Raw genomic sequence first — 22,221 nt, 5'->3', positions numbered from 1 at the left:
CTTGCGTGCCATGCAAGATTTTAATCCATGACGATGTAGTGTATTACTAACGGTATTATTTGAGGCTGTGGTCCCAGATTTCTTCAAGTCATTGACCAAGTCTTCCTGTGTAGTTCTGGCCTGACTCCTGACCTTTCTCAGAATCATCGTTACCCCACGAGGCGAGATCTTGCATGGAGCCCCAGGTTGAAGAAGATTGGTAGTCTTCTTGTATTCCTTCCATTTTTCTAATAATTGTGCCAACACCTGTTGCCTATTGTTCTGTAGCTCATCCCAGCCTTGTGCGAGTCTACAATTTTGTCCCTGGTGTCCTTAGTAGTGGTGAGCGAGTATACTCGTTGCTTGGGTTTCCCAGAGCACGCTCGGGTGGTCTCCGAGTATTTGTGACTGCTCAGAGATTTAGTTTTTGTTGACGCAGGTGCATGATTTATGGCTGCTAGCCAGGCTGAGTACATGTGGGGGTTGCCTGGTTGCTAGGGCATTCTCACATGTAATCAAGCTGTCAAGTAGCCGCAATTATGCAGCTGCGGCAAGGAAAACTAAATCTCCGAGCAGTCACAGATACTCGGAGACCACCCGAGCGTGCTCGGGAAAACCCATGCAATGAGTATATTCGCTCATCACTAGTCCTTAGGCTATGTGCACACTTTGCAGATACACTTGCGGATTTTTCCACGCGAATTCTGAAAAACGCACTGCGTTTTACCTGCGGATTTACAGTGTTTCACCTGCGGATTGCTATTATGGAACAGGTGTAAAACGCTGCGGAATCCGCACAAAGAATTGACATGCTGCGGAAAATACACCGCAGCTTTTCCGAGCAAAATTTTCTGCAGCATGTGCACTGCGGATTTGGTTTTCCATAGGTTTTCATGGTACTGTACAATGCATTGAAAACTGCTGCGGATCTGCAGGGCCAAATCCGCAACATGTGCACATACCCTTAGACAGCTCTTTGGTCTTAGCCATTGCGGAGAGGTTGGGAGTGTGATTGTGTGGACAGGTGTCTTTTATACAGGTAACGAGTTTAAACAGGTGCAATTAATACAGGTAATGGGTGCAGAGTAGGAGGCTTCATATAGAAAAACTAACAGGTCTCTCAGAGGCAACATTCTTGCTGATTGGTAGGTGATGAAATACTTATTTCATGCAGTAAAATGCAATTTAATTATTTAGAAAACATACAATGTGATTTTCTGGATTATTTTTAGATTCTGTCTCTCACAGTTGAAGGGTACCTACGCTAAAAATTCCAGACTTCTCCATTCTTTGTATGTGGGAAAAAATGCAAAATTGGCAGGGTGTCACATACCGTAAACCTTTTTTTAACAGTTCTGATTAGTGTGATCATACAACATACAAGCCTCTGATGGCTCCGGTGATGCACTGTACTACTGTAGTGCCGGGTATCATCACTGCCTGTCAGTGTAATACTAACGGCCCCATACACATGAGATAAATGTTGGCTGAACGGTCATTTGGCAGACGGCTATCTCTCCCGACTCCCCCATACACACAAATATTCCAGCTTTCCTGTGGTCTGTATGAGAGAATCGCCTCCAGACTCGTCTAGCGCAGGATTATCTACAGGAAGAACAAACGGATTAGCCTGTGAGGTTCAGGATGCCCGATCCTTCTCTGCCCTGACATCATCTGTCGGGAGGCCCCCAAATACATTATATAGTCACCCGAACCCACCGAAATCAGTGCTTTCATGTAACTTTAGTCTAATGCAGGGGTCCCCAACCTGTAGCTCAGGAGCCACATGTGGCTCGCGGTCCCATGAATTGTGATTCGCGACTGCCAGCTTGGTGCATTAGCTCCATGTTTAGCAAACTGTATGAAGAGCACAACTCAAAATGGTGAATTTTGTGAGTAGCCCCGCACAGAAGTGCAGATCTGGATGCACATTTACTGGTCATTGGCTGTCTGCACACTTTGCGGATTTGATTGCAGATCCGCAGCGTTTCTTGCCACATGGAATTGCATCAAATTCACAGTGTAGTGCACAACCAATGTAAGTCTATGGGCACTGCAGACTTGATGCACTGAAATGCAGCTTTTTTTTCCCCACAGCATGTCACTTTTGTGCAGAACTGCAGCGTTTCTGCACCCATAGACTTGCATTGAGTTGGGCACATCCACAGCAAAGCCGCAGATGTAAAACGGATTTCCAGTTTTGCTGTAGATGTGTGTCTGAGAAACGCTGCAGTTCAGGAGGAGGGAAGTGTGTGGGTGGAGTGTGAGCGGTGACTGTGTGCGGGGCTTTTCGGGTGTGTGCGGGGCTGTCCGGGTGTGTGCGGGGGTCTTTGGTGTCTGTGTGTGTGCAGGCATCGTCCGATGGTACTACAAGTCCCATCGGACTATGCCTGCTAGAGTGACTGACACATTAGCCAATGATGACAGTAGTAGTCAAATCATCCGGCTAATGTGTTGAATGTAAAAAAAAACAACAACAAAAAAACATACACATGTACAGTACATACAACATATAATGCATACAACATAACATACACCATGCAACATACAGTACATATAGCATAACATATTACATGCAACATGCACCATGCAACATACACCATGCAACATACAACACACACCATATAACATGCAACATACAGTACATACAACATACATACAGTACATGCAACATACAACAAGTAACATACAAAATGCAACATACACCATGCAACATACAAAATGCAACATACACCATGCAACATACAAAATGCAACATAAAGTACATACTCCCCATCACCTTGATCCCCGAAGCCATTGATCACCTGTAAAAAATATTAAAATAATAAACAATCTATTCCCTGGGTCCGCAGATATCCAATTAAAACGAGTATCCCACGGCGATCTCCCGTGGAGAGCAGCCACATCAGCTGATGTGACCGCTCTCCAGGGGCTCCAGAAATACAATGACGGAAGGTATCTTTCCGCAATGTACTCCTCCGCTTCTGTGAGAAATAGTCCCTGCTCTCACTTATGGCACTGCTGTGTGGGAAAATTCTCAAGCAGCTTTGCCATAAAGTGAGACCCTGAACTCAGGTAACCTCTTAAGTGATGCACTGCAGGAGCCATTGTCTCCTGTCAGTATGTCACTGGAGGTCCTATAGAACAGTGACATCACCCGATGTCACTGTTCTATAGGGGAGATCGTCGTGGGACATTCGTTATTAATTGGACTACGGCGGAAAGGGAGTATAAGGTTGGTTTATTATTTTTAATTTTTTGCAGGCGATCAAGTATGGTAAGTATGGTGAATTTAAGAATATTAAAATACTTTTTCTGGCTGTGTCTTTATTTTATTTTTTAACTCTTTCACTACTATAGGATTAGTAATGGATAGGCGTCTTATTAACGCCTCTCTATTATTAACAGGGCTTAATGTCACCTTATAATAGCAAGGTGACATTAACCCCTTATTACCCCATATCCCAGCGCTACACAGGAGTGGGAAGAGGGGGCTAAGTGCCGGAATTGGCGCATCTTACAGATGCGCTATTTTGGGGGTGGCTGTGGGCTGGTATTTGTAGCCGGTGGGGGGCCAATATCCATGGCCTCTCTCTAGGCAATGAATATCAGTCCGCAGCTGTCTGCGTAGCCTTTCTGGCTATAAAATATAGGGGGACCCCAAGTCATTTTTTTGGGGGGGTCCCACTATTTTAATAGCCAGTAAAGGCTACGCAGACAGCTGCGGGCTGACATTCATAGCCTGGGAAGGGGCCATGGGTATTACCCCCTTCCCAGGCAACAAAATATTGGCCCTGGCCATCGGCTTTCTCGCCTTGGCACAGAAAATTTCACGGGAGCCCATGCCATTTTTTCTTTTCTCGTTTTTTTTTTTTTTTAAATTAAACGTTCATTAATAAACATCGGCCTTGCTATTATATATCTATGGATCTTCTATCTATAGATATATAGATAGATATATCTATAGATATATCTATCCATATATCTATAGGCTATGTGTCCATGGGCCAGATTGCCCAAAGCGCCGCCCCCTTCTGTACGCGCTGTAAATCCGGATGTGTTCATTGCACACATCCGGAATCTCCTCACCCCATACATAGGACCCTGTGATTTACCTTGCGGCTATGGAGAATCGCCACAAGGTAAACAGACATGCTGCGTTCTAAAAAGACGCGCCGCATGTCCGTAAATGCAGGGCCGCTGGACGCGTTTTCGCATGCAGAGTGGAGACGGGATTTCATAAAATCCCCTCCACTATGCGTTAACATCTGGACACTGCGGATTGAACGTAGCATCCAATCCGCAGCTAATCCGGATGTAATCCGGCCCGTGGACACATACCCTACACTATCCATACATCTATCCATAGATATATCTATCCAGATATATCTATAGATATATGAATAGATAGATGTATGCATCTATAGATCTATCTATATGTACATCTAGCTATCCATCTCATTCCTTCTATCTATCCATAGATCTGTCTGTGTGTTTAATGGAGTGTGGGTTGGACAAATGTAAAAGAGGAGGTTGGACAGTAATGACATCACAAATCTTTTTTTGTTGTTGTTCAATAATATATCCTAGGGGTTTAGAGATGTTTTAGGTATGGTACGCTAGAAGATGGTACTGTTAGAGGAGGTGCTCAAAGCTGGATGTGACAGTGTGTCGGGAGTCCTTGATGGGAAAATACTGAATGGAGGGTATTGTGGGAACCCCTGGATCTGTTTACTGCTTTGTAGTGATTTCTGTGCAAAAGCTTTGGTTATCATTATACCTGTAATGGGGGCTTTGGTTGACACTGCTTTGAAGGGGGTGGGAGCTAGATGGGGCTCGCGACCCTCTCTCTAACTGAATGTGGCTCTCAAGGTCAGAAAGGTTGGGGACCACTGGTCTAATGTGTATGGGGGCGTTAAAAGGTAACTTATTGGATGCTACCACTGCCACAGCCTAATAAGGCTATGTGCACACGATGCGGATTTACTGCGGATCCGCTGCATTTTGTTCCGCGCAGAAATGCTGCAGATCCGCAAAGTGATTTACAGTACAGTACAGTTCCAATCAATAGGAAAAAAAAAATGCTGTGCTAATGGTGCGGAAAATTCCGCATGGAAAACGCTACGGATCAAAAGAAGGAGCATGTCACTACTTTTGTGCGGATCTGCAGCGTTTCAGCACCCTTCCATTATAAAAATCAGCAGGGGTAAAAAACGCACAAAATCCGCTTAAAAAAACGCATCAAATCTGCACCTGCGTTTTCTGCCAGGAGATGCAGATTTTGTGCAGAAAATTCTGCACCCCAATCCGCAACGTGTGCACTTAGCCTAAACGCTCGTACATTGCAGGCCCAGATACCATTATTAGGCATGTAAGTACCGCAGTAACTCAGCCCCATACTATCGAGTACTTGGGGGTGGAGGGGCAATCAGCTGGACTCTGTCACACCTTCTTAGATGCCATGTTTGCTTTTCACAAGAGTAAGTGGATAAACTGCCAGGGGTTTTGTTGCAGCCGCACCTGTGCTGTCCTTGCGGTGTACATCTATGCTCTGGTGCTCAAAAGGGTTAAACATTTTTTGTTAAAAACTATTATAATGTGCCTTCTGCTTTTTCCATGTTTTTTTCTTTTAACAAGAATTGTTGGAGCCAATTTAAACTTCTGTGTGTGAATCAGACTTGAGATCTAACGTGATAGAAGATTACAGTGCGGGGAAGACGGGAAACCTTCATATAGACGGCCGGTGGTGATGGAGTCAGTGATGGTCTCTGGCCAAATATGTTTCTAGAGCCTTAGTAGAAGATGAAGATGTCGTCCTCATCATGAAGTAGTTTTTTTTCATGTCACATGTAATGAATATCTCCTGCAGTATTGCTAATGCCGATTCCAGTGTCGGTAAATGAGATGAGAATTAGCGTTACGGAAGATGAGTCTATGAGAAACGTATTCAGCCGCCGATTCCGAGGGAGAAACTGCTTGTTGTCTGTGGCCTAAATATATAGATTTTATTAGTAGATGTAAAGATGAAAACTAAATACTGTAAAATAATAAATCTCCTCATATGTTTCCCTTATTATCTCCAGTAATTGTATTATTACACAGGATATTTATGGGGTTACATCGGCTCATCTTTTTCTCATACAGGTCTCTACAATATCGGATCCTCTCAGTGAAGATCTTCTATATAAGAGTATTTTCTTGACTTACCCATCAAAGATGGATATGGACAGAGACAAGATGGCGGAGAGGATATTACACCTCACCCTAGAGATCCTCTTCCGGCTTACTGGAGAGGTGAGAGATTCTGATGACGTCACATTACATCATTCTTATCTATGGGAATAACAGATGGACAGAACTGGAGAGGTGAGGACTCTGGAAATGTCTGTAGTGAGATTTATTAATGTGTCTCTCCATAAACAGGATTACACAGTAGTGAAGAAGACCTCTAGTGAGCGCTGTCAGGACCCTGTGTTTGAGGGATGGGGAGGACCCCAGAGCCCAATCACGGGGCCTCCACCTCACCCCCCTGTATATGGGGAAGTCAATGACCAGAAGATCCTACAACTCACCTACAAGATGATTGAGCTGCTGACTGGAGAGGTGACACTGCTAGGAATGCTGGGACATTATACAGTAACGCTATGAAGGGATCGGGGTATGACGGTATCATTTTATGTATCAGGTTCCTATAAGGTGTCAGGATGTCGCCATCTATTTCACCATGGAGGAGTGGGAGTATTTAGGAAACAAAGAGCTCTACAAGGACGTCATGATGGAGGATCCCCAGCCTCTCACATCACCAGGTAATACACAGAACTAAATAAACACGGCCTATAACACTGGCCAACGCAATTTTTCTGGCAAAAGGTTTTAAAACATATTTTAAGTCAATTAGGGCTGCTGATTACGAGTATGAACTCCGTTTTTGGCTATCACATCAGGATTTCGAGATATTTTAAATTTTTGATGAAAATTACTCCTATCTAATGTTTTATGATAAAAACACATGATTTTCGATACTACATTGTATATTTTTAATCAAGGAATAAGAAAGATTACAAAGTCTATGTACAGCAAATCAAATATACTTACAGAATTAAACTACAAAATATAAAAACACATATATATGGCACACAGATGAATGACAAATGGCAGTTATTTGAACTTTCTTTTCTTGGCTGATCTGTGATGTACAGCTTCTGGGTTGTCATCAAGCTCCAGCAATAGTCAGCCATCATATGTGAGTCCCACCGGCCGTGATACTGTTCTTCCATTGTTTTAATGTTCTGATGAAAACGCTCCCCTTGTTCCTCGCTCATATCCCCAAGGTTCTCTGGAAAAAAGTCCAAATGGCTGTGTAAATAGTGAATATTGATACTCATTCCACATCTAAGATTTCACAGACTCATTGGTAGCTCTGTTTTGACCTGGTGGTCAGGACAATAATAGACCTGGTGGTTAAGAGCACACGGAATGACCTGATAGTTACTGATGATAAAGGACGAGATCTGGGACGTGGGAACTCTGCTGACCGCAATCCCTAAACCTATCAAACACACTAGAAATAGCCGTGGATTGCGCCTAATGCTCCCTATGCAACTCGGCACAGCCTAAGAAACTAGCTAGCCCTGAAGATAGAAAAATAAAGCCTACCTTGCCTCAGAGAAATTCCCCAAAGGAAAAGGCAGCCCCCCACATATAATGACTGTGAGTAAAGATGAAAATACAAACACAGAGATGAAATAGATTTAGCAAAGTGAGGCCCGACTTAGTGAACAGACCGAGGATAGGAAAGGTTACTTTGCGGTCAGCACAAAAACCTACAAAAAAACCACGCAGAGGGTTCAAAAAGACCCTCCGCACCGACTCACGGTGTGGAGGCGCTCCCTCTGCGTCCCAGAGCTTCCAGCAAGCAAGACAACAAATTAAATAGCAAGCTGGACAGAAAAATAGCAAACCAAAGAAATACAAGCTGGAACTTAGCTTCTGATGGGAAGACAGGTCACAAGAACGATCCAGGAGTGAACTAGACCAATACTGGAACATTGACAGGTGGCATGGAGCAAAGATCTAAGTGGAGTTAAATAGAGCAGCAGCTAACGAATTAACCTCGTCACCTGTTGAAGGAAACTCAGAAACACCCACCAGAGGAAGTCCATGGACAGAACCAGCCGAAGTACCATTCATGACCACAGGAGGGAGCCCGACAACAGAATTCACAACAGTACCCCCCCCCCTTGAGGAGGGGTCACTGAACCCTCACCAGAGCCCCCAGGCCGACCAGGATGAGCCAAATGAAAGGCACGAACCAGATCGGCAGCATGAACATCAGAGGCAAAAACCCATGAATTATCTTCCTTACCATAACCCTTCCACTTGACCAGGTACTGGAGTTTCCGTCTCGAAATACGAGAATCCAAAATCTTCTCCACCACATACTCCAACTCCCCCTCAACTAACACCGGGGCAGGAGGATCAACGGATAGAACCACAGGCGCCACGTATCTCCGCAATAACGACCCATGGAACACATTATGGATGGCAAAAGAAGCAGGAAGGGCAAAACGAAATGACACAGGATTGATAACCTCAGAAATCTTATATGGACCAATGAAACGAGGCTTAAACTTAGGAGAGGAAACCTTCATAGGAACATAACGAGACGACAACCAAACCAAATCCCCAACACGAAGTCGGGGACCCACACAGCGCCGGCGGTTAGCGAAACGTTGAGCCTTCTCCTGGGACAATGTCAAATTATCCACCACATGAGTCCAAATCTGCTGCAACCTATCCACCACAGTATCTACACCAGGACAGTCTGAAGACTCAACCTGCCCTGAAGAGAAACGAGGATGGAAACCAGAATTGCAGAAAAACGGCGAAACCAAAGTAGCCGAGCTGGCCCGATTATTAAGGGCGAACTCAGCCAACGGCAAAAAGGACACCCAATCATCCTGATCAGCAGAAACAAAGCATCTCAGATATGTTTCCAAAGTTTGATTAGTTCGTTCGGTTTGGCCATTTGTCTGAGGATGGAAAGCCGAGGAAAAAGACAAATCAATGCCCATCCTAGCACAAAAGGATCGCCAAAACCTTGAAACAAACTGGGAATTTCTGTCAGAAACGATGTTCTCCGGGATACCATGTAAACAAACCACATGCTGGAAAAATAATGGCACCAAATCAGAGGAGGAAGGATATTTAGACAAAAGTACCAAATGGACCATCTTAGAAAAGCGATCACAAACCACCCAAATGACCGACATCTTTTGAGAGACGGGGAGATCCGAAATAAAATCCATAGAAATATGCATCCAGGGCCTCTTCTGGACCGGCAAGGGCAAAAGCAACCCACTGGCACGAGAACAGCAGGGCTTAGCCTGAGCACAAGTCCCACAGGACTGCACAAAAGAACGCACATCCCGCGACAAAGACGGCCACCAAATCTCTGGTACCAAAGATTCCAGGATGCCCAGCCAACACTGAACAATGAATCTCAGAGATAACTCTACTAGTCCATCTATCAGGGACAAACAGTTTCGCCGCTGGGCAACGGTCAGGTCTATCAACCTGAAATTTTTGCAGCACCCACCGCAAATCAGGGGAGATGGCAGACAAAATTACCCCCTCTTTGAGAATACCCGCCGGCTCAGGAACACCCAGAGAGTCAGGCACAAAACTCCTTGACAGGGCATCAGCCTTCACATTCTTAGAGCCCGGAAGGTACGAAACCACAAAATCAAAGCGGGAGAAAAATAACGACCATCGAGCCTGTCTCGGATTCAACCGTTTGGCAGACTCAAGATAAGTCAAATTCTTGTGATCAGTCAAGACCACCACGCGATGCTTGGCTCCTTCCAGCCAATGACGCCACTCCTCGAATGCCCACTTCATGGCCAACAATTCACGATTACCAACATCATAGTTACGCTCAGCAGGCGAAAACTTTCTAGAAAAGAAAACACATGGCTTCATCACCGAGCCATCAGAACTTCTTTGCGACAAAACAGCCCCTGCTCCAATCTCAGAAGCATCAACCTCAACCTGAAACGGAAGCGAAACATCTGGCTGGCACAACACAGGGGCAGAAGAAAAACGACGCTTCAACTCCTGAAAAGCCTCTACAGCCGCAGAAGACCAATTGACCACATCAGCACCCTTCTTGGTCAAATCAGTCAACGGTTTAGCAACAGTAGAAAAATTAGCGATGAAGCGCCGATAAAAATTAGCAAAGCCCAGGAACTTTTGCAGGCTCTTCACAGATGTCGGCTGAGTCCAATCGTAAATGGCCTGGACTTTAACAGGGTCCATCTCGATAGTAGAAGGGGAAAAAATGAACCCCAAAAATGAAACCTTCTGAACTCCAAAGAGACACTTTGACCCCTTCACAAACAAGGAATTCGCACGAAGGACCTGGAACACCATTCTGACCTGCTTCACATGAGACTCCCAATCATCCGAAAAGACCAAAATATCATCCAAATACACAATCAGGAATTTATCCAGGTACTCTCGGAAGATGTCATGCATAAAGGACTGAAATACTGATGGAGCATTGGAAAGCCCGAATGGCATAACCAGGTACTCAAAATGGCCCTCGGGCGTATTAAATGCTGTTTTCCATTCATCGCCTTGTTTAATACGCACAAGATTATACGCCCCTCGAAGATCTATCTTGGTGAACCAACTAGCCCCTTTAATACGAGCAAACAAATCAGACAGCAACGGCAAAGGATACTGAAATTTGACTGTAATTTTATTAAGAAGGCGGTAATCAATACAAGGTCTCAAAGAACCATCCTTCTTGGCCACAAAAAAGAACCCTGCTCCTATCGGTGATGATGACGGGCGAATATGGCCTTTCTCCAAGGATTCCTTTATATAACTCCGCATAGCGGCGTGTTCTGGCACAGATAAATTGAACAATCGGCCCTTAGGAAACTTACTACCAGGAATCAAATTAATTGCACAATCGCAATCCCTATGAGGAGGTAGGGCATTGGCTTTGGGCTCATCAAATACATCCCGATAATCCGACAAAAGCTCTGGAACTTCAGAAGGAGTGGAAGACGAAATAGACAAAAATGGAACATCACCATGTACCCCCTGGCAACCCCAGCTGGACACAGACATAGATTTCCAGTCCAATACTGGATTATGAACCTGTAGCCATGGCAACCCCAAAACGACCACATCATGCAGATTATGCAACACCAGAAAGCGGATATCCTCCTGATGTGCAGGAGCCATGCACAAGGTCAATTGGGTCCAATACTGAGGCTTATTATTGGCCAAAGGCGTAGCATCAATTCCTCTCAATGGAATAGGATACTGCAAGGGCTCCAAGAAAAAACCACAGCGCCTAGTATACTCCAAGTCCATCAAATTCAGGGCAGCGCCTGAATCCACAAATGCCATAACAGAATAGGATGACAAAGAGCAAATCAGAGTAACAGACAATAGAAATTTAGACTGTACCGTACCAATGGTGGCAGACCTAGCGAACCGCTTAGTGCGCTTAGGACAATCGGAGATAGCATGAGTGGAATCACCACAGTAAAAACATAGCCCATTCCGACGTCTGTGTTCTTGCCGTTCAGCTCTGGTCAAAGTCCTATCACATTGCATAGGCTCAGGCCCATGCTCAGATAGTACCGCCAAATGGTGCACAGCTTTATGCTCACGCAAGCGTCGATCGATCTGAATGGCCAAGGACATAGACTCATTCAGACCAGCAGGCATGGGAAACCCCACCATGACATCCTTAAGGGCTTCAGAGAGACCCTTTCTGAAGATTGCTGCCAGGGCACATTCATTCCACTGAGTGAGCACAGACCACTTTCTAAACTTCTGACAATATATCTCCGCTTCATCCTGACCCTGACACAGAGCCAGCAAGATTTTCTCTGCCTGATCCACTGAATTAGGTTCGTCATAAAGCAATCCAAGCGCCAGGAAAAACGCATCAAGATCACGCAATGCCGGATCTCCTGGCGCAAGGGAAAATGCCCAGTCTTGAGGGTCACCACGTAACAAAGAAATAATGATCTTTACTTGTTGAACAGGGTCACCTGAGGAGCGAGGTTTCAAGGCAAGAAACAATTTACAATTATTTTTGAAATTCAAGAACTTAGATCTATCACCAAAAAACAAATCAGGAATTGGAATCCTAGGCTCTGACATCGGATTTTGAACCACAAAATCTTGAATGTTTTGTATCCTTGTAGTGTGATTATCCATCCAAGAGGACAGACCTTGAATGTCCATGTTTACACCAGTGTCCTGAACCACCCAGAGGTAAAGGGGAAAAGGGAGACAAAACACACTGCAAAGAAAAAAAAAATGGTCTCAGAACTTCTCTTATCCCTCTATTGAGATGCATTAGTACTTTGGGCCACCTGTACTGTTATGACCTGGTGGTCAGGACAATAATAGACCTGGTGGTTAAGAGCACACGGAATGACCTGATAGTTACTGATGATAAAGGACGAGCTCTGGGACGTGGGAACTCTGCTGACCGCAATCCCTAAACCTATCAAACACACTAGAAATAGCCGTGGATTGCGCCTAACGCTCCCAATGCAACTCGGCACAGCCTAAGAAACTAGCTAGCCCTGAAGATAGAAAAATAAAGCCTACCTTGCCTCAGAGAAATTCCCCAAAGGAAAAGGCAGCCCCCCACATATAATGACTGTGAGTAAAGATGAAAATACAAACACAGAGATGAAATAGATTTAGCAAAGTGAGGCCCGACTTACTGAACAGACCGAGGATAGGAAAGGTTACTTTGCGGTCAGCACAAAAACCTACAAAAAGACCACGCAGAGGGCGCAAAAAGACCCTCCGCACCGACTCTGCGTCCCAGAGCTTCCAGCAAGCAAGACAACAAATTAAATAGCAAGCTGGACAGAAAAATAGCAAACCAAAGGAATACAAGCTGGAACTTAGCTCCTGATGGGAAGACAGGTCACAAGAACGATCCAGGAGTGAACTAGACCAATACTGGAACATTGACAGGTGGCATGGAGCAAAGATCTAAGTGGAGTTAAAGGGAACCTGTCACCTGAATTTGGCGGGACTGGTTTTGGGTCATATGGGTGTGGTTTTCGGGTGTTTGATTCACCCTTTCCTTACTCGCTGGCTGCATGCTGGCTGCAATATTGGATTGAAGTTCATTCTCTGTCCTCCATAGTACACGCCTGCGCAAGGCAAGATTGCTTTGCGCAGGCGTGTACTATGGAGGACAGAGAATGAACTTCAATCCAATATTGCAGCCAGCATGCAGCCAACGGGTAAGGAAAGGGTGAATCAAACACCCGAAAACTCCGCCCATATGACCCAAAACCAGTCCCGCCAAATTCAGGTGACAGAGTCCCTTTAAATAGAGCAGCAGCTAACGAATTAACCTCGTCACCTGTGGAAGGAAACTCAGAAACACCCACCAGAGGAAGTCCATGGACAGAACCAGCCGAAGTACCATTCATGACCACAGGAGGGAGCCCGACAACAGAATTCACAACATAGCTCTTCCACAATCTCTTCATAGTTGTCTGCTTTCTTATTCCCTAGAAAATTCTGCACCACATTACAAAATGCATTCCAAGCCCTTTCTTCTGTCTCATTCATTGATGTGATAAAATTCGGGTCTCTAGTAAGTGTTCTTACATGAGGTCCATCAAATATTCCAGCCTTTTTCTTCTCTTCACTAAGACCAGGAAAAGTTGAACATATATAGTTAAAGCATTCTCCACTGTGATTGAGAGCTTTGACGAACTGCGTCATCAATCCAAGTTTTATGTGTAAGGGAGGAAAGACAATGTCCTTCCTATCCACTAGAGGATCATGGATGACATTCTTATCGCCAGATGCCAAACTCTGTCGCTGAGGCCATTCAGTTTTCACCCAATGCTCTGCTGTAGCTCTACTGTCCCAGTAGCACAGAAAACAAGGGTGTTATCATACCAAATGGGAATTATGCATGTTCAAAGAAAAAGATATTCCTACATTTATTGGGAGACTAGATGAAAACTAAATTTACCTTAGTGAATCGTATAAACCGACACTTTTCATACACTACTTATATTTATCATGGAATTCTTGAAAATGGGCTATATACATGTAGCGCAAAAACGTGATATGATAGAGAAATTATAAGATCAGATTTGAATTCAGCTCCCTCAAATTAGTCTAAAATTGTTTGTAAAGTCCATGCCAGAAACATTTTTTTTGTAGACCAGTGTAATTATCTGTATGTAAAGAATGAATTCAGTCCCTGTATGTGTTTCCTCCAGATCTATCCAGTAAGAGGACAACACCAGAGAGATGTCCCCGTCCTCTTCTTCCACAGGACTGTAAACAAGAAGATCCCGATGTTCCTCAGAATCATCAGGTAGATGGAGAGAAGGTGTCATGAGTTCTCCCTATGATGTGTAGACGCCTGTGAAGGTCTTGTGCCCCGTCTTGTTTTATCCACCAGTATTCTATGTTTTATATTTTATTTATTTTTATAGCACCGTTAATTCCATGGTGCTGTACGTGAGAAGGGATTACATCAAAATACAAAAATCACTTACAGTAAACAAACTAACAATGACAGACTGATACAGAGGGAAGAGGACTTACATTCTACAGGATTATGGGGAAGAAGACAGTAGGTCGGTGGTTGTAGTAGCTCCGATGGTGTTGAGGTGGCCGTGTGGTCATTACAGGCTACAAGCTTTCTTGAAGAGGTGGGTTTTCAGGTTCCGTTTGAAGGATACAAATGTGGCGGATAACCGGACATGTTGGGGCACAGAATTCCAGAGGATGGGGGATATTCGGGAGAAGTCTTAGGCGATTAGGTGACGAGCAAATAAGCGTGGGGAGAGAAGGAGGTCTTGGGAGGACAGGAGATTATGCGAGGGAAGATATTGAGAGATTAGTTCGGAAATATACGGAGGAGAAAGGTTATGGATGGCTTTGTAGGTCAAGTATAAAATAATAATAAAACACATTGGCGCTACAACTTCGAATACACAAGTGCTGCTGGTATTTCAGACAGACGCTGTGCCTGTTCTGCCAATAAATTAAAATAAGCTGGATAAATAATAAGTAATACCGCGCTACAAGTGCCTAAAAAAATAACTGCTACCCTAATAAACTATTATCATATATCAACACTACTTTGTGCACACTATCAGTATGTGTGCCGTGCAGTTTGCCCTATGGGTAGTGTAATAACCAATCATTCCTTAAAATACGCCTAAATGTGCTTTTATTTAGATATACAAATATAGATATTGCACGTTCCCAGGTTTACATACCTTTTGGATCCCAAAGTGTGATTCTCTATGTTGAGGGGATGGGAGAACTACAATACCCAGATAGATTAGCGAAATTAGGATTATTTAGTCTAGAAAAAAGACGACTGAGGGGCGATCTAATAACCATGTATAAGTATATAAGGGGACAATACAAATATCTCGCTGAGGATCTGTTTATACCAAGGAAGGTGACGGGCACAAGGGGGCATTCTTTGCGTCTGGAGGAGAGAAGGTTTTTCCACCAACATAGAAGAGGATTCTTTACTGTTAGGGCAGTGAGAATCTGGAATTGCTTGCCTGAGGAGGTGGTGATGGCGAACTCAGTCGAGGGGTTCAAGAGAGGCCTGGATGTCTTCCTGGAGCAGAACAATATTGTATCATACAATTATTAGGTTCTGTAGAAGGACGTAGATCTGGGGATTTATTATGATGGAATATAAGCTGAACTGGATGGACAAATGTCTTTTTTCGGCCTTACTAACTATGTTACTATGTTACTATGTTAGGGATTAGCAGGCAGGTTCCCCCTTATGGAAAATGAAGTTTGCAGAGGGCACTTAGTGAGTTGCTGCGGAGCTGTTCCCGTTCTAGGTGGTAAAGGTAGTGAACCTACACTCAATGGTACTCGCTAAAGGCAGGAGGATGTTATTAGTTCGTGTTTGATGTGGTCTAGGGGGTGAGCGTGCACCTTCCGGTGCTAGCCGCTGCAGGCAGAGAGGTGCCGCTACTCCGTGCAGAGCCTGAGACGTCCCGGCCGGTGGCGTCTCTGGTTACACAGAAAGAAAAATGGCCGACACTGACAAGCAGCGTGTGATGTCACTGGCCTACGGAGCCTCACTGAGGCAAAAACTAACCAACGCGTTTCAAAGTGTAACACACTCCTTCATCAGGGTTACCGCCCCATGTTCTTTGCTCCATATATAGGCACTCTGAATGCACCGCTGTGTGTCCTACACGGTCTTTGTATTCGCTCGCAGCTACCTCCCACAAACATTATTGTGTCATCCACCATTCCTTTCATAGGGAATTATTGGCTTTTCAATAAATGCATTTCACCAAGAGATCTCCATTTCAAATGTACCCGATTTCTAGAATTTATTTATAGAATGGAAACATCTTGGGAAACCTAAAAACTATATCCATATCTTAAAACTATTGTAATATGACCAAAAGAAATATATATAACTTAGATAAAATATCCATGTGTGCTGCCTAAAAACTGTAGCTTTATTATAAATAAAATCAAATAAGAATATAAAATTGTGTTTAAAATATATGTGGCTAGACTCCACACTTATTGCAGGCCCTAGGCTAAGAAGGGGAGGGGGATGGGGAGTGATTAATCTCTAGTATACTTGATAAACGTATGTCAAACCTAGATAACACGCCAACAAATAATAAAAACCTTTGAGGAGCTCAAAGCATGTAAACTTACACAGGAGAATCAAAATCTTGCCGACAATATTTTACAGAGACTAAGGGAGAAGGAAAAATACAAAATTAACAAAAAAATTAGAAAATTCTATAGAGACAATCTACCCCAAGGAGTGCTTTCAAAATCCTCGACTCCAAATAACCCAACAATAGCAACACACAAGCCAAAGGGGACCAGTTTATAACCCTGGATGAATATAATATAACACCCAGTATCAATGATATGCATGGAGTAGCGGCACCTCTCTGCCTGCAGCGGCTAGCACCGGAAGGTGTGCGCTCACCCCCTAAACCACATCGAACACAATATCTATATTTGTATATCTAAATCAAAGCACATTTAGGCGTATTTTAAGGGGTGATTGGTTATTATACTACCCATAGGGAAAACTGTACGGCACACAAACTGATAGTGTGCACAAAATAGTGTTTGTGGCTATTTATGATAATAGTTTATTAGGGTAGCAGTTATTTTTTCAGGCACTTGTAGAGCGGTATTTCTTATTATTTAAGAAGCAGGAGTGTAGTGAGCAGAGAGATTAATTAGTCAGGAATCAGAATTAAGGATGGATTGGTGGGGTGTGAGAGTGTTAAAAGGTAGGCTACAGAGGAGGATGTTGCAGTAGTCGAGGCGGGAGATGATTAGGGCATGCACAAGCATTTTGGAAGAGTGAGGGTTGAGGAAAGGACGGATTCTGTAAATATTTTTGTGGTAGCAAGAGTTTGGATGTGCGGTTTGAAGGACAGGGCAGAGTCAAGGGTTACTCCGAGGCAGCGGATTTTGGGGACAGGGGAGAGTGTGAATTAATTTATTGTGATAGATAGATCAGGTAGGGAAGGTATGCGAGATGGAGGAAAGATAATTAATTCAGATTTATCCACATTGAGTTTGAGGAAACAAGAGAAGAAGGAGGATATGGCTGATAGACACTCTGGGATTATGGAGAAAAGAGAGGCGACATCTGGGCTAGAGGTAGATCTGAGTGTCATCAGCATATAGAGGGTACTGGAAGCCATTGGACTTTATGAGTTGTCCCAGGTCAAAGGTATAGATTGAGAAGAGAAGGGGTCCTAGGACAGAGCCTTGAGGGACACCAACAGAGAGGGGGCGAAATGAAGAAGTAGTATGGGAGTAGGAAACGCTAAATATGCAGTTGGTGAGGTTTGAGGAGATCCAGGATAGGGCAAGGTCTTTGACATCAAAGGAAGAGAGGATCTGTAGTTGGAGGCAGTGGTCAACTGTGTCAAAGGCAGAGGACAGGTCTAGAAGGAGGAGTATAGAGAATTGTCTGTTAGCTCTGGCTGTAAGTAAGTTGTTAGTAAGTTTGGTCAGGGCAGTCTCTGGAATGGTGGGGACGGAAGCCAGATTGTAGGTTGTCGAAGAGCAAATTAGATGCAAAGTGAGAGGAAAGTTCAGCATGGACGTGCTGCACAAGGAGTTTAGAGATAAATGGGAGCAAAGATATGGGGCTTTAGGTGGACATAGCGCTCGGGTTAAGGGATGGCTTTTTGAGGATAGATGTGAGGGCGGCACGGTGGCGTAGTGGTTAGCACAGCAGCCTTGCAGCGCTGGAGTCCTGGGTTCAAACCCCACCAAGGACAACATCTGCAAAGAGTTTGTATGTTCTCTCCGTGTTTGTGTGGGTTTCCTCCGGGCACTCCGGTTTCCTCCCACATTCCAAAGACATACTGATAGGGAATTTAGATTGTGAGCCCCATCTGGGACAGTGATGATAATGTGTGCTAAATGTAAAGCGCTGCGGAATTTGTTAGCGCTATATAAAAATAAAAGATTATTATTATATTATTATTATTGTGGCATGTTTGAAAGCAGAGGAGAAGTTACCAGAAGTTAGTGATAGGTTGAAGAGAGGCGTTAGGGATGGGATTAGTGTAGTGGTGAGGTTGAGGAGGAGGTAGAATGGGATGGGGTCAAGCGCACAGGTGGTGAGGTGTGATTTGGTGAGAAGATGAGCAAGTGATTTTGGAGAGGGAAGTTATGGGGTTAGGGCATTGGTCTGGCATATACAGGGGTTGTGGTGGTTGGACAACAAAGACTTGCCTTGTTTAGTCTATATTATTTTTGAAGTATGTGGCAAAGTCCTTGGCAGAGATTAGGGAAGTCGGAGGGGGCAGTGGTGGGCGGAAGAGGGAGTTAAAAGTGTTGAACAACTGTTTGGGGTTCTGGGATAAGGAAGATACAAGGGATGTAAAGTAGCCCTGTTTAGCATATTTGTGTTATAAGAATGTTGGAGATGGAAGGATTAGAGCTTATCATAGATGTGACTTCTCAATCTGTCTGTGACTTTTACAATATTTGTTTCAGAGTGAAGATCTGACCCATATTAATGTTACAGAGACATATGTGAGGGGTGATGAGTGGTGTAAAGAGGAGATTCCTACGTATGACTACCCAGGTGAGTAGTAACCACTAAATGCAGAGAAGTCACAGATTCACCATTTTGCTTCCCGACTACAATATTCTACTCCACCAGAAACTGTTCAAATGCCTTTGGGCATTGAAAGCCCTTTTCTATAGAACTTACCACCTAGAAGATCCACCTACCCTCTGGGATTACAAGACTCTGACCGTTAACTGCCCAGATCTGTAAACTACAAAACCAAATGACAGCGTACGCAGAATGTGCTGACAAGTCAGAAAATCACTTGAAGAAAAGTATTTTGATGGGTTTGTAAGTGAAAGCAGAAGGGACGTGATGCTGTTGGCTTCCTAGATCCCTGATATCTTATTGGATGAATCTACCTTCTCTCCCTTCTGTGCTGCTGAATGTGCTCATATGGTCCCTACAAGACGAGGTCCAGTCTTTCTGGCCAAACTTCACTTTTATAGGGGGCGTGGCCTATGCCTGAAGCATGAGGACGTAGGTTCTGGAGCTCTAGGGATAAACATCCCAATCCGACTTAATAAGCTACTTTAATCAAGCCATCCAGCCCCTAAACTGTGTGGGAAAGGTCCAGGACACAGCTTAACCCCTTTCTGGACGTTTATTTTCTAATTTGGGGACTTTAGAAGCCTAAACTGGGCTGAGGCCTACAACGCTGGTGCAACACAGAGGCCGTGACATTAATTTCCTCTTTAAGGCTAATTTACCGGAAGGCTCCCATCATCAGAGCGACACCAGGGATCCAGAGAGCACCCGAACGGAGCCGCAGACATTGCCGGAGCCTCCGTACACAGGAGGTAAGAGCCCCCGGACCCAGCACTCGGCGAGCAGGCTTCACATACATCAGTAGAAGCAGCATCGCGCCTGCTGCTGCAGATTCTGATGCTTCTGCGTTCTATCCACTATAGCACCACCGCACAGTTGGAGGTCTCTCTCCCTCCTGCAGGCACGTATATAAGTGCCACCGAGCCACACTAAGGCCACTTCAAATACAGCAACAGCGGCGGCTCCCACACCGGTTATCCCGGTATCAAAACCATATTCTCTTCTGGGGACAGAGTGTAAGTGACGGCCCCCCCTGTGCACTCGACGAGCAGACCCCATATACTTTAGTAGAAGCAGCGTCACGCCTGCGGCTGCAGATCCTGACGCCTCTGAGTTATATCCACTTCAGCTCTACCGCACAGTTAGAAGACTCCGTCCCTCCTGCAGGCACGTACATAAGTGCCCCTGAGCCATACTAAGGCCGCTACAAGTACAGCAGCAGCGGCGGCTCCCACACCGGATAACCCGGTTTCAAATCATATAATCCCCTGGGGACAGAGTGTAAATGACGGCCCCCACCTGTGATACTCATTGGGGAAGACACGTTTATCTCACACTGTGATGCCAAAACCCTGCCTAAGCAGCAAGGAACACATCTCACACAGCTCTGGGTTTAACTAGAGAAGCTGTCCAATACCGCTCGTGGAAAAACACAGAGAGCAGGACAACTGCAGCCTAAGTGGATAGAGACATTAGATTATTAACAGTCTATACGTTACAACAATCAAACTATCAAGTTCAGTCACTATGAGCTTTTCAAAAACAAAAGGAGGAACTCAACACCAATACTCACCAAAATCCCAAAGTACTGCAAAGCAGAATAAACTCTACGGCAGTTACAAACCGCATAGGGAACAAGCGAATCTTATCAGTCTTGTCAAATCTAGGTCCCCTCCAAGAGACTTAAATCATCGTCCAGAAATAAATAGGAAAATAAAAATGGATGGAAATCCCAACTCATCAGACAAAATGGACTCCACTTTCTCTTCTAAAAGAAGTACGTCAGGAACATCTGGTGAAAAATATGAGGACATAAAAGATCTATGTGAATCAGAAGACTCCTTAAATGACTATAGCCCTAACCAAAGTCCAGACAAACAAAGAGCCAGAAGAGAGAGCCCTAAAAGAACTCAGTCTGCTACAAACCTGCAGAATCAAGATATCCCAGCAGATATCCTTGACAAGATAGGTATAATGCTAGATAAAAGATTTGAACTGCAGAACCAAAAAATCGACAGCGCCAATGAACAATTTGTGATATTTTGCGACAAAGTCGAAAAACAACTGACAAACCATGAGAACAGGATCCAGAAATTAGAAAGAGGAGCTGCGGAATCGTCAGTTGACCTGGAATATATTTCAGCGGAAGTCCATAAGTTGAGAGTAAAAATGGCGGATATCGAAGACAGGGGGCGACTAAATAATATAAAGATCAGAGGACTACCGGAAACAATAACCCAAGAAGATCTCTCAAACCACATTCAAGATATCTTCAAAACAACTATCCTGGACTTGACACCCTCCGACCTCATTATAGATAGGGTACACAGACTCCCTCGACCTTCCAGAATTGCATCGGATGTTCCAAGAGACACCATCTTGAGAATCCACTTCTACCAAACTAAAGAAAAAATTCTAAACTACCTGAGAAAAAATAAATTCTTCCCTGAACCGTATAAGGATTTGAAAGTTTTCCCAGACCTCTCTAAAGAGACACTAGAAGGCCGAAAAGAGTTCAGCAGAGTTACCTCTATTCTCAGAGAGGAAAAAATACCCTACAAATGGTGCTTTCCCTTAAAACTGTTGGTGATCTTTAAAGGACGAACCATCCCAATTCATTCTCCTGGAGAAGGAATGGACTTCATCCATTCGATAAAAGAAACTTTCACCAACGCTAAAGAGTGAGACAAAACTGTTCCCAAAGGTCTTATTACTATAAATGGGGGAAGTTTGGTTCTGATTATCCGCTTTTAGGATGTTATCTCTTTTTTCCTTCCACAGGAGTTCCCCGCTGAGAGGTGGTAGTATCTCTTCTGGTCTACCTGAGCAATTGTTTCATATTGTTAATTATCTTTTCTTTGCAGAAAGTCGGTTATATTGTTGAGTATTGAGTATTGTTATAGCTGTAACTGTTTATAATACCCTACCCTTTTGAGCAAACTTCACTACTGTGTTTCTTTCAGCTATTTATATAAAACAATGGAGCTGAACGTAGTTTCTTATAATGTTAGGGGTCTTAACAATCCAAGGAAACGGCATGCCCTCTGGAA

The 22,221-nt window shown here is 44.2% G+C and overlaps 1 protein-coding gene across 1 annotated transcript in view; it reads left to right on the top strand.

Annotated features, from left to right (window-relative positions):
- The window catches only part of LOC138663645 (oocyte zinc finger protein XlCOF22-like), a 63,973-nt gene that overhangs the window by 31,149 nt on the left and 10,603 nt on the right, over positions 1 to 22,221 (top strand). The window contains exons 2-6 of the mRNA XM_069749925.1: positions 6,124 to 6,273; positions 6,403 to 6,582; positions 6,665 to 6,785; positions 14,277 to 14,374; positions 19,048 to 19,138. Of these exons, the coding sequence (XP_069606026.1) occupies positions 6,196 to 6,273; positions 6,403 to 6,582; positions 6,665 to 6,785; positions 14,277 to 14,374; positions 19,048 to 19,138 (568 nt within the window). The 5' untranslated portion in view covers positions 6,124 to 6,195. The remainder of the gene's footprint in view (positions 1 to 6,123; positions 6,274 to 6,402; positions 6,583 to 6,664; positions 6,786 to 14,276; positions 14,375 to 19,047; positions 19,139 to 22,221) is intronic.

This window comes from Ranitomeya imitator, chromosome 2 (genome assembly GCF_032444005.1).
Source record: "Ranitomeya imitator isolate aRanImi1 chromosome 2, aRanImi1.pri, whole genome shotgun sequence".
NCBI classification, from domain to species: Eukaryota; Metazoa; Chordata; class Amphibia; order Anura; family Dendrobatidae; genus Ranitomeya; species Ranitomeya imitator.
Note: the sequence above shows the minus strand (reverse complement) of the source record. Positions and strands in the feature narration are given on the sequence as shown.